The sequence below is a fragment of the Oncorhynchus gorbuscha genome, linkage group LG12 (assembly GCF_021184085.1).
Source record: "Oncorhynchus gorbuscha isolate QuinsamMale2020 ecotype Even-year linkage group LG12, OgorEven_v1.0, whole genome shotgun sequence".
In the NCBI taxonomy this organism is placed as follows: Eukaryota; Metazoa; Chordata; class Actinopteri; order Salmoniformes; family Salmonidae; genus Oncorhynchus; species Oncorhynchus gorbuscha.
The window spans coordinates 27,726,608-27,742,338 of NC_060184.1; the positions used below are offsets into that span (position 1 = coordinate 27,726,608).

The window sequence follows — 15,731 nt, forward strand, 5'->3', positions numbered from 1 at the left end:
ACGATTGACAATACTTATTGCGAGGCATCAAAAATTCCCAACAACGCAAATACTTACAATATATAAATGCTACATTGGTGTAGGACCTAGGCTACTGTAGAAATGTAACCCCAGACGATGACTTGAGGCCCTTTGTCACTAAATCCCAACAGATAAAAGTGAGCTAGCCTACTGTAACCCAATGATGTCACTGACACTATTGTCCCAGGTTGGGTGGCATATGTAAACAAGTGTCGCATTGAGAGGCAATCTAGTGTGTCTTTACTTGACTTTGAAGCATAAATCTCCTGGGGTGCAAAAAGTACTTTATCAGTAAACTCTCCATGACTTTGAAAGGCTGTGTAGGACCCGCTGTCTCCCTCTCTCAAGAGGCTAACCTGGGTTACTGGCTATTAGATCTACGCGCAACTGTATGGTTTCCCCATTCATGAGGTGGGAGTGATTTCAGGAAGTGCATTTGGCCATTGTGCCACCAGTTAATATTTCACGACTCTCATATGGCTATTGTGTGTGCTTCTAAAATAACCCACCATCAGCATTACCCCGTCTTCCCCCTTAATCCCAGCACATGGTTACAGTCAAGTAGCCTACATAAATCAGGCGCCACCGATAGTGTAGTTAGAACTAGGAACACATGCACATCAGACGGCCGCGGCTTGCTGCTATTGCAGCAGGAGCAATAGGAATAGTCACTGGTCCGCGGGTAGTAAAAGGAGGGGAATGGCTTGAAATGAAACAAAAAAGCAGAGATGATAAGTATATGACAGTTCTTGTTGCAAATTGCTGCAGTGCTCTTTTTATAGGTGTAGTGTATTCTCATTCGGATCGACTAAACTGGGCAACCGAGCCTCATGTCACATGTGCTTCATAGGAAGAAGCTGGGCATCTGCAAGCTGGATCTGGAGGAGGATGCTGCGGCAAATGATACACAGAGGGCTCAAAGCTTCTTTCTACTGGCTGGGCTTATTTGTTAGTAGGCATCCGGTTTTTTTCCTCACCGTTCCCGCAGTCTTAACCATCATTTTCGGATCTACCGTCCTGAGCAGATTCAAGCCCGAAACGGACATCGAGATACTGGTTGCCCCGACACACAGCTTTGCGAAAGTAGAGCGGAGTCTTGCGAACAGCCTTTTCCCCATCGACCAGTCAAAAAACAAGCTGTATTCCGACCTGCACACCCCCGGCAGATATGGCAGACTGATTCTGCTGGCCAAGTCTGGGGGAAATATACTGGAGCTAGCCGACCAGGTCCTGCAGGTTCACAAGCAGGTGCTGGATTTGCGGGTTAATTACAAGGGATTCAATTACACTTTCGCTCATCTCTGTGTCCTGAGCCATCAGGATAAGCGATGCCTCTTGGATGATATAATTACGATATTCGAAGATATCCGCTTAGCCATTCTATCGAATCACACTTTTTCAAAGGTGCCCGTGACCTATCCAAATACCACATTGAAGGTAAGACCGCGAGGATTTAGTTTTATAACACGATAGTCTACAATGTTTCCTCCGGCCTCGGGCATCAATTACCGATTTGAGTATCGTATGTGGTGACAGTTACCCTTAAAGAGAACATGACCGACGTGCGTTGCTACCCCAAACTCCGAATGACCTGGATTAGCAGTGGGACAATGTATCTACAATGAGACCATAACCTACTCTCTGAAGCCTGCATTCATTCCTCAATGAGCAGTGGTCGTATTCACTCAGCCTATTATGTAGACTGCGGATGTCTTCGTATATCAGGCAGGCAGGCAAGGAAATACTCTGAATGGATTGAACAGCCAATGTAGGCTAGTTGTTAGCTGCAGGTTGTGAATTGGCTGCATGGCCCCGCACTGCTCCAATATAGAGGGAATGTCCCCCTTCTTATTTTGATGCAGTGTAGTTCTCCCTCTCCTGCACATAGAGAATGACATTGCTGATCGACTAGCATCCTCTCGTCCCCTGTAAGATGTTGCTATGCCTCCTAAGTGTGTGCTGTGGTGCAGCCCTCTGCAGACGTATAGCAAGGCTGTTAGGTTACCTCTGCTCATGTCATTTTAGACAGTAGGCTATAAATTAGGTTAATGTTTTAATCAGATGTTACACAATTACAACAGGTAGCCTAATTTTACAACAGGTGACCAGATCTGTTGATAATACCATGACACATTGAGCACATGTAATGAATGAGTGTGGAAAGTAGAATATTGTGTATGATCTGCCTTGAGTAAGACTCACTATAGTGGGTGACATGGCTCATTACTGAGTTGAAAACTGTCCTGTGCTAAATTAGGTCTATGCTTCACAGAGTATCTTAAATTGTAAGGCACAAATCTAGCTAGTGTTATATATGCTCCAATAAGAGAATCTCTAGTGGGAGGTAGCTAATCCTCCTGCACCAGGCCTAGCTGTGAGTAATGCACTGGGCCTGCTCTTTTCATTCAACCTAGGCTGTCCCTAAATCACTTCTAGATTGCACATCCTACCACTGTTCATTATACTCTACATCCAAGGCCACTGTCTTCACTCACTTTGATTGCAGGCAGTTGCCTTATTCCCTATGGCTCTGGCCCTTGTGCGCCCCTTGACACCAACCCCCAAGTTCCCGCTTTAAGGTTAGAATAAACTGACCTTCTTTTCCACCCATCTTGGCAGATACTTCTACAGCGCCATTCATTCGCCGTGTTGTGTCGCCTGCATCATTGATATTCCCCGTCTGTCTGTGCAGATTGTCTTGACACGTTTTATTTGCTCTTCATTCAGTGCTTTGATGTCAGCTGGTAGCTTTATTAATTGGTTTACTAGTCTGATGCTAACCCAAGCCACAGCACTGTGCTACTAATGTTAAATCCCTGAATGGTATGTCAGAATTTCATGGCTTCTGCTTGTATGAGGAGTCCTTGTGGTGTAGGGTTGATACTATGAATGTTCAGGCCCAGTGTTACTGAATATTTCATTTACATGATAATGATAGGGAATAAATGGCAATGATATCATGCAATTCCCTATTGTGCTGACAGTGTAAGTGATATTTAATTCCAATAACCCATGGAATCCCACACTTGCTGACGTTACACTTCAACATAAAACATTGCATTGAAGAGATTCTTTATTGTCTGTGCAGTACAGTAGGCTACAGTACAGTGCAATAGCTGCAAACAGATCAAATCAGGCCAGCTAGGGCCCTTGTCTGAAATGAACAAACAATGCATTATTACATTTGCATCGTTTCACTATTGACTGACAAGTTAGTTGTTCATCCACTTGTCCAAGAGATCCATCTTCTCTGGAGGGCAGTCAAGTGGTGTCATATAGCTCATCTCCACATATCAGTCACCTTCTGGGAGAATTATTGTCACTGCGTCGCTTATACTAGTGGAGCTCCGATCTAATAGGACACCTACAATATGCCCGTCTAAAAACAACTAGGAAGCCAGTGATTGGTTTAATGCATGTTTTATTCAACAGTGTTTAAGTAATCATACAGTACAGTGCATGTCGTCTGATTCTTTAGTAGCCGTAGTAATGGGACATTCTCAAGCATGAATCCAAGATACACAGTTCAACTTACTATAGTAGAAATAATGGGAATAGTTTGCCATAGCATACATTTACTATTGCTTGGTAAGCATGATATAGCATTTATCTTAACGTAAAATGTATCAAATATGGGAACTCATGCATATTGTAATGGTTGATTGGTGGGTCATTGTTTTCAAATCATTTACAATATTTAACCATAATCCACAATGAACTACAAATTACAGCTGTTGCTAATATCAGGTAACAGAAACCAAACAGCATATCTCCAGCTATGCTCTGTAGGGACTTGAGATCCCTCTCTCAGTGTGTCTGATAGTAACCTGTCTGCTGTGCTCCCTCCCCCAGGATGGTCGTGTGTCCTTCATCGGCCACCAGCTGGGTGGAGTGGCCTTCTCGCCCAACAGCCGAGACCAGCAGGTGAAGTTTGCCCGGGCCATCCAGATCACCTACTACCTTCGCAACCATGGCCCCGTGGTGCAGGACGTCATTGCAGAGAAGTGGGAGAATGCCTTCTGCACCCTCATCACACGCCTGTCCACGCTCAGCGAGGACCTGCACATCCAGTCTCTCACCTCCTTCAGCCTGTGGAGGGACTTCCACCAGACGGGAGTGCTGGCCAAAGGGGAGGTGCTGGTCAGCCTAGTGCTCCTTCTGCTGGCGGCCACCATCTCCAGCTCAATGAGGGACTGCCTGAGGGGAAAGCCCTTCCTGGGTCTGCTGGGTGTGCTCACAATAGCCATCGCCAACGTGACCTCCGCTGGTATCTTCTTCATCTCCGACGGGAAGTTTAACTCCACGCTGCTGGGGATCCCATTCTTCTCCATGGGTGAGTGTGAAGCTGCTTAGCCTTATCAGCAGTGGCCATATTGCCTATTGGGGAGGGGATTAGGGTAATTGGCTGTTGTGGGCTTCCTCAACGAGGAGCGCCCTGTGCTACGCTGATTGTTTTCGGTTTGTTGTTGTAGTGTGTTGTAAATTTGCAAGTGTTTGTGTGCCTGCATATGTGTGTGTCTTACAGCACATCCTTCAGGACAGTATAACAAGCTTGATATTTCCTAAACAATCATAAAGCTTCTCATGGACACCATCTTCAGCTCCTAGCACTCCGTACAATTACTTTCATCAGCACTTAGGCATTCAATCATCAATCAATGTATTACGTTTTAATCAATATTCTTATCCTTTCTGGCCAACGCACAAAATGCATACCTAGGGACGCATGCCATGGGAGAAGGGGAACGGTACCAGTGGTTAGGGGCAACCTTGCCATAAACATACTCACAATCCATTGTCATCACTTTGGTTTAGGCCACAGTCGCCACACCCGTCCTCCCAAGGAATCCCAGCCTGCACATACTGTAGTAGGGGGGTCCCCTGAATGAAATAGACAAGCATTTATACCTGTCCTACGTCCTTAATTACAACGAGGCAAACCTGGGACTTGCAGAGAGGAAAATACATTCAAGAACAACAAATCTCAACAGTTCAAACCCGTTACATCTACAAACATCACTATCATAATTGTCCCATTGTCGGTGGAGGGTATAAACATTTCCCAACAGAGATGTCCTCTAATTTCTACTCAAACAGTTCTAAGCCACAGTATCACGAGGAGATCTCCTGTGTACGTGGCTTCTGCCTTATAACCTATTTTCCCAGTCTGAAAGGTTCAGAGGTCAGTCAAGCCCTGCAGGCTGAGACTACTCTAAGTAAGAAGCAGGAGGCAAAGGCATCTTGGTGACCTCGGTTGTGTCTCACCAGGGAAGGAGACAGAGTCAGGGAGGAATGGAGGAGGACGAACATAGGCAGGGAGGAACTTAAATACATGTGACAGGTCCTCCGAGACGACAGATGTCCACCACCCACCTCCTGGGATGACACTATAGTGTAAAGACTGTACTTGAGTCCATCCTGTAGTTATCCTCAAAATGAATAAAACATAATTATCAACAGGCTCAAAGTCCAAAATTATCTTTTAATTCTGTAATATTAAATCATCTGACAAATTGTACATGAACCAATTTCACTTTCTTCTAGAGAAAGTCAGACCTCAACCATTCAACAATACTTTTTGGACTGGGATAAAACCTACAGGTTGGCAGTTAACACTCACCACGCAACCGTAAGATGAGACAGCCGGACAGAGTCTTAACATCAGTGCACCTTTTCATGTCTTTCCCCAACTATGTATATCTGGGATGTCATCTTAGTGAAGCCAATTACTGTAGCGCTGAGCTTGTCAGTTCTCCTCCCCCTGGGTAGCTGGGGGAAAACAGGGAGGGGGCTTTGTACCAGGACTAATGAAACATACATGACACAGACACATTGGCAGGGCACTGCCTCCCATTCTATCTCTCTGCTCCAAATGAGCTGTGGATATCGACCTCACCTACTGTATGCTGTACCTCACCCACACACTATTTAATTTACTGCACTGTAAATGAGTACTTACTTTCTGCAGTTCTTCTAATGATTCCTCTGTGTTGGAAAATATGGAATTTTTTATCTTCCAGAAAGAGTTGACTCACAATCCTAGAACATAAATCATATCAAGAATGTTTTTTTTTTAATGGAGCAAATTCAAATATGTTGACGCTGTGTGTATGCTAAACAGAATGGTTCTACAGGCAGGCACAGTGGCCTTTGTGGGAGTTTCACTCCATTTCAATGTCATTTCTCCCGTTTCATGACTACTGAACACCACCCTGGATAAACTGGGCCTTAGTAAATTCCTATACCTAGTACTTGTATCTAGGGCTGTTATGGTGACTGTATTACTGCCACACTGGCAGTCACGAATCATGACCGTAGTCAAATTCCACATGACTGTTTAGTCGTGGTAACTAAGCTTCTTCAAGCTCTGATACGGCTGAAGATCATTCGTAGCCAACCAAACTGTAAACTGCCGGGTACTCAGCACTCTATTGTCCCTCTAATCATTCTGATAGCGATGCAAATGTTTTCCAAAATCAATTCAAACACTTCCTGAGAGCTCATGAGCTCATGTTGCGCAACATTTCTATAGTCTATGCAATTGCATGAGAAAACAGTGATGGCCTCTATTAAAAAGAGGAGGATCCCATCAGCTTGTATAGGCTAGACCTACTGTATTTTTTTTATGAACTTTCCTAATATTAAGCATATTGCTTTGATTTACAACAGGAGTATAGCCTACCTGGCTGGCATGAAAATGAACCAAGGGAAAAGGTCCTCCATTTTGCTATTTATGTCATGCAGGTGAAAGAGGACCCAAAAGCGACTTGGCGAAAACAGAGTCTTTAATCCAGTAAAGTAAATACAATCAAAAAAACACAACTTTCACTCGAAATGACGAGGACAAACTGGAGACTCGATCTTGAACAGCAGGTGAACAGCCGGTTGCCTCGGGAAGGCACTTGAACCAGACAGACTCAGACACCTGCTCACCACGCAGCATCTGAGGAAAACACGACACGACAGGGCGATACACAATCACAGCACGGTGAATTCTAAACAAGGAACCGACAGGACAGAAACGAATAACAAGGAGAGAAATAGGGACTCTAATCAGGGAAAAGGATCGGGAACAGGTGTGGGAAGGCTAAATGATGATTAGGGGAATAGGAACAGCTGGGAGCAGGAACGGAACGATAGAGAGAAGAGAGAGCGAGAGAGTGAGAGAGGGAGGGGAGAGAGAGGGATAGAAAGAGGGAAAGAACCTAATAAGACCAGCAGAGGGAAACGAATAGAATGGGGAGCACAGGGACAAGACATGATAATAAATGACAAAACATGACAGTACCCCCCACTCACCGAGCGCCTCCTGGCGCACTCGAGGAGGAATCCTGGCGGCAACGGAGGAAATCATCAATGAGTGAACGGTCCAGCACGTCCCGAGACGGAACCCAACTCCTCTCCTCAGGACCGTAACCCTCCCAATCCACTAAGTATTGGTGACCCCGTCCCCGAGAACGCATGTCCATGATCTTATGTACCTTGTAAATAGGTGCGCTCTCGACAAGGACGGGAGGGGGGAGGGAAGACGAACGGGAGTGCGAAGAAAGGGCTTGACACAGGAGACATGGAAGACAGGATGGACGCGACGAAGATGTCGCGGAAGAAGCAGTCGCACAGCGACAGGATTGACGACCTGGGAGACACGGAACGGACCAATGAACCGCGGAGTCAACTTACGAGAAGCTGTCGTAAGAGGAAGGTTGCGAGTGGAAAGCCACACTCTCTGGCCGCAACAATACCTTGGACTCTTAATCCTGCGTTTATTGGCGGCTCTCACAGTCTGTGCCCTGTAACGGCAAAGTGCAGACCTCACCCTCCTCCAGGTGCGCTCACAACGTTGGACAAACGCTTGAGCGGAGGGAACGCTGGACTCGGCAAGCTGGGATGAGAACAGAGGAGGCTGGTAACCCAGACTACTCTGAAACGGAGATAACCCGGTAGCAGACGAAGGAAGCGAATTGTGAGCGTATTCTGCCCAGGGGAGCTGTTCTGCCCAAGACGCAGGGTTTCTGAAAGAAAGGCTGCGTAGTATGCGACCAATCGTCTGATTGGCCCTCTCTGCTTGACCGTTAGACTGGGGATGAAACCCGGAAGAGAGACTGACGGACGCACCAATCAAACGACAGAACTCCCTCCAAAACTGTGACGTGAATTGCGGGCCTCTGTCTGAAACGGCGTCTAACGGAAGGCCATGAATTCTGAATACATTCTCGATAATGATTTGTGCCGTCTCCTTAGCGGAAGGAAGTTTAGCGAGGGGAATGAAATGTGCCGCCTTAGAGAACCTATCGACAACCGTAAGAATCACAGTCTTCCCCGCAGACAAAGGCAGACCGGTAATGAAGTCTAGGGCGATGTGAGACCATGGTCGAGAAGGAATGGGGAGCGGTCTGAGACGACCGGCAGGAGGAGAGTTACCCGACTTAGTCTGCGCGCAGTCCGAACAAGCAGCCACGAAACGGCGCGTGTCACGCTCCTGAGTCGGCCACCAAAAGCGCTGGCGAATAGACGCAAGAGTGCCTCGAACACCGGGATGACCAGCTAACTTGGCAGAGTGAGCCCACTGAAGAACAGCCAGACGAGTGGAAACAGGAACGAAAAGGAGGTTACTAGGACAAGCGCGCGGCGACGCAGTGTGCGTGAGTGCTTGCTTAACCTGTCTTTCAATTCCCCAGACTGTTAACCCGACAACACGCCCATAAGGAAGAATCCCCTCGGGATCAGTAGAAGCCACAGAAGAACTAAACAGACGGGATAAGGCATCAGGCTTGGTGTTCTTGCTACCCGGACGGTAAGAAATCACAAACTCGAAACGAGCGAAAAACAACGCCCAACGAGCTTGACGGGCATTAAGTCGTTTGGCAGAACGGATGTACTCAAGGTTCTTATGGTCTGTCCAAACGACAAAAGGAACGGTCGCCCCCTCCAACCACTGTCGCCATTCGCCTAGGGCTAAGCGGATGGCGAGCAGTTCACGGTTACCCACATCATAGTTGCGCTCAGATGGCGACAGGCGATGAGAAAAATAAGCGCAAGGATGAACCTTATCGTCAGACTGGAAGCGCTGGGATAGAATGGCTCCCACGCCTACCTCTGAAGCGTCAACCTCGACAATGAATTGTCTAGTGACGTCAGGAGTAACGAGGATAGGAGCGGACGTAAAACGTTCTTTTAGAAGATCAAAAGCTCCCTGGGCGGAACCGGACCACTTAAAACACGTCTTGACAGAAGTAAGAGCTGTGAGAGGGGCAGCAACTTGACCGAAATTACGAATGAAACGCCGATAGAAATTAGCGAAACCTAAAAAGCGCTGCAACTCGACACGTGACCTTGGAACGGGCCAATCACTGACAGCTTGGACCTTAGCGGAGTCCATCTGAATGCCTTCAGCGGAAATAACGGAACCGAGAAAAGTAACGGAGGAGACATGAAAAGAGCACTTCTCAGCCTTTACGTAGAGACAATTCTCTAAAAGGCGCTGTAGGACACGTCGAACGTGCTGAACATGAATCTCGAGTGACGGAGAAAAAATCAGGATATCGTCAAGATAGACAAAAACAAAGATGTTCAGCATGTCTCTCAGAACATCATTAACTAATGCCTGAAAAACAGCTGGCGCATTGGCGAGACCGAACGGCAGAACCCGGTACTCAAAATGCCCTAACGGAGTGTTAAACGCCGTTTTCCACTCGTCCCCCTCTCTGATGCGCACGAGATGGTAAGCGTTACGAAGGTCCAACTTAGTAAAGCACCTGGCTCCCTGCAGAATCTCGAAGGCTGATGACATAAGGGGAAGCGGATAACGATTCTTAACCGTTATGTCATTCAGCCCTCGATAATCCACGCAGGGCGCAGAGTACCGTCCTTCTTCTTAACAAAAAGAACCCCGCCCCGGCCGGAGAGGAAGAAGGCACTATGGTACCGGCGTCAAGAGACACAGACAAATAATCCTCGAGAGCCTTACGTTCGGGAGCCGACAGAGAGTATAGTCTACCCCGAGGAGGAGTGGTCCCCGGAAGGAGATCAATACTACAATCATACGACCGGTGAGGAGGAAGGGAGTTGGCTCGGGACCGACTGAAGACCGTGCGCAGATCATGATATTCCTCCGGCACTCCTGTCAAATCGCCAGGTTCCTCCTGAGAAGTAGGGACAGAAGAAACGGGAGGGATGGCAGACATTAAACACTTCACATGACAAGAAACGTTCCAGGATAGGATAGAATTACTAGACCAATTAATAGAAGGATTATGACATACTAGCCAGGGATGACCCAAAACAACAGGTGTAAACGGTGAACGGAAAATCAAAAAAGAAATAGTCTCACTGTGGTTACCAGATACTGTGAGGGTTAAAGGTAGTGTCTCAAATCTGATACTGGGAAGATGACTACCATCTAAGGCGAACATGGGCGTAGGCTTCTCTAACTCTCTGAAAGGAATGTCATGTTTCCGAACCCATGCTTCGTCCATGAAACAACCCTCAGCCCCAGAGTCTATCAAGGCACTACATGTAGCACCGAACCGGTCCAGCGTAGATGGACCGACAAAGTAGTACAGGATTTTGATGGAGAGACTTGAGTAGTTGCGCTCACCTGTAGCCCTCCGCTTACAGATGAGCTCTGGCTTTTACTGGACATGAATTAACAAAATGTCCAGCAACTCCGCAATAGAGGCACAGGCGGTTGGTGATCCTCCGTTCCCTCTCCTTAGTCGAGATGCGAATCCCTCCCAGCTGCATGGGCTCAGTCTCTGAGCCAGAGGAGGGAGATGGGTGCGATGCGGAGCAGGGAAACACCGTTGATGCGAGCTCTCTTCCACGAGCCCGGTGACGAAGATCTACCCGTCGTTCTATGCGGATGGCGAGAGCAATCAAAGAGTCCACATCTGAAGGAACCTCCCGGGAGAGAATCTCATCCTTAACCACTGCGTGGAGTCCCTCCAGAAAACGAGCGAGCAGCGCCGGCTCGTTCCACTCACTAGAGGCAGCAAGAGTGCGAAACTCAATAGAATAATCCGTTATGGACCGTTCACCTTGGCATAAGGAAGCCAGGGCCCTAGAAGCCTCCCTACCAAAAACTGAACGGTCAAAAACCCGAATCATCTCCTCTTTAAAGTTCTGGAACTTGTTAGAGCAATCAGCCCTTGCCTCCCAGATAGCTGTGCCCCATTCTCGAGCCCGGCCAGTAAGGAGTGAAATGACGTAAGCAACCCGAGCTCTCTCTCTAGAGTATGTGTTGGGTTGGAGAGAGAACACAATCTCACACTGCGTGAGAAAGGAGCGGCACTCAGTGGGCTGCCCGGAGTAGCAAGGTGGGTTATTAACCCTAGGTTCTGGAGGCTCGGCAGGCCAGGAAGTAACAGGTGGCACGAGACGTAGACTCTGGAACTGTCCAGAGAGGTCGGAAACCTGAGCGGCCAGGTTCTCCACGGCATGGCGAGCAGCAGACAATTCCTGCTCGTGTCTGCCGAGCATGGCTCCTTGGATCTCGACGGCAGTGTAACGAGCGTCTGAAGTCGCTGGGTCCATTCCTTGGTCGGTTCCTTCTGTCATGCAGGTGAAAGAGGACCCAAAAGCGACTTGGCGAAAACAGAGTCTTTAATCCAGTAAAGTAAATACAATCAAAAAAACACAACTTTCACTCGAAATGACGAGGACAAACTGGAGACTCGATCTTGAACAGCAGGTGAACAGCCGGTTGCCTCGGGAAGGCACTTGAACCAGACAGACTCAGACACCTGCTCACCACGCAGCATCTGAGGAAAACACGACACGACAGGGCGATACACAATCACAGCACGGTGAATTCTAAACAAGGAACCGACAGGACAGAAACGAATAACAAGGAGAGAAATAGGGACTCTAATCAGGGAAAAGGATCGGGAACAGGTGTGGGAAGGCTAAATGATGATTAGGGGAATAGGAACAGCTGGGAGCAGGAACGGAACGATATAGAGAAGAGAGAGCGAGAGAGTGAGAGAGGGAGGGGGAGAGAGAGGGATAGAAAGAGGGAAAGAACCTAATAAGACCAGCAGAGGGAAACGAATAGAATGGGGAGCACAGGGACAAGACATGATAATAAATGACAAAACATGACAATTTAAGTGCAAAGACATATTTTTTTCCAATGCCCCTGTTCCAAGACAGGTGCAAGAGAATGGTCCATAATAGATCAAACTAATTTCACACATACAGTATATTATTGTGAGGACAGACGCTGGGAGACGATGATGACAGTTGTGCGTAAGGGGAGCGGGAGCAGGCGTGACAGTTCCCCCCCTCTAGGGGCGCCTGATGAGCTGTCTGAGGCGTGGAAGCCCGAAAAGCCGGCTGAGGTATGACATGGGATGGGAGCCTGCCAAGCCAACCGAGGCAAGATAAACTCTCGAGCCAGCTAAGGCATGGAAGTCCAACAAGCCAGCTGAGGCACCCCCGGTTCCTTCGGCAGCAGCGTCCGGACCCGACGTCACCCCCCCCCCCAAAAAAACTCCCTGATGCTTCCAATATTGGTGTCTGCATTCTGTGAGGACAGACACTGGGAGACGAGAAGCAAGTACAAGGAGTGAAGATTTAATGGATAAACGGACATATAACAAAACAAGAACAGCGTCTGAAAAGGGGGAGCAAAACAACATCAATGCAGACACAGGGAAGAAATATCAGGAAGTGACGGATATAGGGGAGGCTAGAGGTCGACCCATTATGATTTTTTCAACAACGATACCGATTATTGGAGGACCAAAAAAAGCAGATACTGATTAATCGGTTGGTATTTACATATACATATATATATATATACAGTATATATTTATAGTTGATAGGCTTGAAGTCATTAACAGCGCTGTGCTGCAAGCACAGCGAAGAGCTGCTGGCAAACGTAGGAAAGTGCAGTTTGAATGAATGCTTACGAGCCTGCTGCTGCCTACCACCACTCAGTTAGACTGCTCTATCAAATCATAGACTTAATTAGAATATAATAAACACACAGAAATACGAGCCTTACGTCATTAATATGGTCAATTCCGGAAACTATCATTTCGAAAACAAAGCGTTTATTCATTCAGTGAAATACGGAACCATTCCATATTTTATCGAACAGGTGGCATCCCTAAGTCTAAATATTGCTGTTACATTGCACAACCTTCAATGTTATGTCATAATTATGTAAAATTCTGGCAAATTAATTACGGTCTTTGTTAGAAAGAAATGGTCTTCACACAGTTCGCTACGAGCCAGGCGGCCCAAACTGCTGCATATAACCTGACTCTGCTTGCACAGAACACAAGAGAAGTAACACAATTTCCCTAGTTAATATTGCCTGCTAACATTAATTTATTTTAACTAAATATGAAGGTTTAAAAATATATACTTGTGTATTGTGTATTGATTTTAAGAAAGGCATTAATGTTCATGGTTAGGTACATTGGTGCAACGACAGTGCTTTTTTTCACGAATGTGCTTGTTAAATCATCACCCATTTGGCGAAGTAGGCTGTGATTCGATGAGAAATTAACAGGCACCGCATTGATTATATGCAACCCAGGACAAGCTAGTTAAACTAGTAATATCATGAACCATATGTAGTTAACTAGTGATTATGTTAAGATTATGTTTTTGATAAGATAAGTTTAATGCTAGCTAGCAACTTACCTTGGCTCCTTTGGCTCACTCGCGATTAATCGGTCGACCTCTAGGGGATGCAATCAATAAAGTAATAGAGTCAAGGTGAGTCTCATGAAGCGCTGATGCGTGTAACGATGGTTACAGGTGTGCGTAACGATGGGCCGCCTGGTGCCCTCGAGCACCAGAGAGGAGGAGCGGGAGCAGGCTTGACAATTATTTAGTATATGCAAAGAGAAGAATAGTCTGATGGGTGACAATATCACTGTGAAATATGTATTATCACTTGTGAATGATGACCTTCGTGTGCAGTAAGGCATGAAACAGCGCATGCCTTTCTTTGCAACTTTTTAGAATCATAGTTGCACATCTCATGTAGCCTAGCCTCACAACTACTGTGATATGTGATTGATATGTGAAAACTTCTTAAAATTAAGAACTTTATTCTACTTTACAACCGGTGTAGAACCTAACTGGCTTAAGTTTGGGGAAGATAATTTTCACCCTAAAAATGCACCTTTATACTAACGCATTACTTGCATTATCACATTTTCGGTCACTCTGTTTGAAATTTTTGTATTCCTTTATTTAACGGCAAGTCAGTTAAGAACAAATTATTTTTTACAATGACAGGCTACTGCAGACAACACTGGGCCAATTGTGCATTGCCCTATGGGACTCCCAATCACAGCCAGATGTGATGCAGCCTGGATTTGAACCAGGTACTGCAATGACGCCGCTTGCACTAAGAGCGCTGCGCCATTTGGGAGCCCAATTTACATCTTGCACAAAAGGAAAAGTTGACTAATAGAATAGATCAACTTTTGTACTATAGGGGATAGTAGATTGACATAGGCTAGTGCTATTGCTGTTCGTTAGACCTACTCATCTTGTTGCCTGACGGACAGTTCTTCTAACATCTTCGATATGCGCCTCGGAATTTGATAAGAGGCACGCTCACAGTTGTGTCCCTGATGTGTCTGTCTTCACTCGTAGCCTACTTCTTAGCTGTAAGAAGGACCCAATCACGTGACAGGCATTGGCTAATAAGAATTTATATATCTAAGGGAGCCATGTGAGTGAGAGGTGCTCCAGAGCACATCAGCTGGTTGAAAGGTATTATAATTATTATATTCAGCCCAAGGGCACAACGGCCACTTTGGCCACAAAAGGCATGGATTTTTTTACGGCCACACGAGGGGGATGCTGCCGGGAAATTCGAGGCCTGGTGAGAATATTATCAAGTGCTTGTCAAATTGTGAATGAGAGACTGATAAAGTGTGTGCAGCATGCACAAGAATCAAATCAGAGCTCTCATGCCTTTCATGCAACTTTTTTCTAATCATCATTAGAGTTTCATCATGCAGCCTTAGAATGTATTAAAAATCTAAAGATATAGCCCAACTTTTGTATCACAACTAAAGTTGCATAAATAACTTTAAATTAGGCATATAGGAGGACCTGTTCCTTTGATAAATGCTCAAAGCAGAATAGCCGCATGTATGCACTTCCTTGGAAATCGTTGGGAGAAAATGTCATGTTTGTCATTTATTATCATGTCTTGTCCCTGTGCTCCCCATTCTATTCGTTTCCCTCTGCTGGTCTTATTAGGTTCTTTCCCTCTTTCTATCCCTCTCTCTCCCCCTCCCTCTCTCACTCTCTCGCTCTCTCTTCTCTCTATCGTTCCGTTCCTGCTCCCAGCTGTTCCTATTCCCCTAATCATCATTTAGTCTTCCCACACCTGTTCCCGATCCTTTCCCCTGATTAGAGTCCCTATTTCTTCCTTTGTGTTCCGTTCCTGTCCTGTCGGTTCCTTGTTTAGAATTCACCGTGCTGTGATTGTGTATCGCCCTGTCCTGTCGTGTTTTTGCCTTCATCAGATGCTGCGTGTGAGCAGGTGTCTCTGTCAGCTACGGCCTGCGCCTACCCGAAGCGACCTGCAGTCTGTGGCCGCTTCTCCTGTTATTCCCCTCTACAGACTAGAGGATTTCTGTTATTCCCTGTTTGGACATTTCCTGTTAAGGATTCAGGATTTGTCGTTTTCTGTTTGGACTTGAATAAACTCTGTTTCTGTTAAGTCGCTTTTG

The 15,731-nt window shown here is 46.4% G+C and overlaps 1 protein-coding gene across 1 annotated transcript in view; it reads left to right on the forward strand.

Annotated features, from left to right (window-relative positions):
• The first annotated feature begins 788 nt into the window (after window positions 1–788).
• ptchd4 (patched domain containing 4) overlaps window positions 789–15,731 on the forward strand; it is a 58,371-nt gene continuing 43,428 nt past the window's right edge. Inside the window, exons 1-2 of the mRNA XM_046290927.1 lie at window positions 789–1,284; window positions 3,874–4,354. Coding sequence (XP_046146883.1) covers window positions 859–1,284; window positions 3,874–4,354 — 907 coding nt within the window. The 5' untranslated portion in view covers window positions 789–858. The remainder of the gene's footprint in view (window positions 1,285–3,873; window positions 4,355–15,731) is intronic.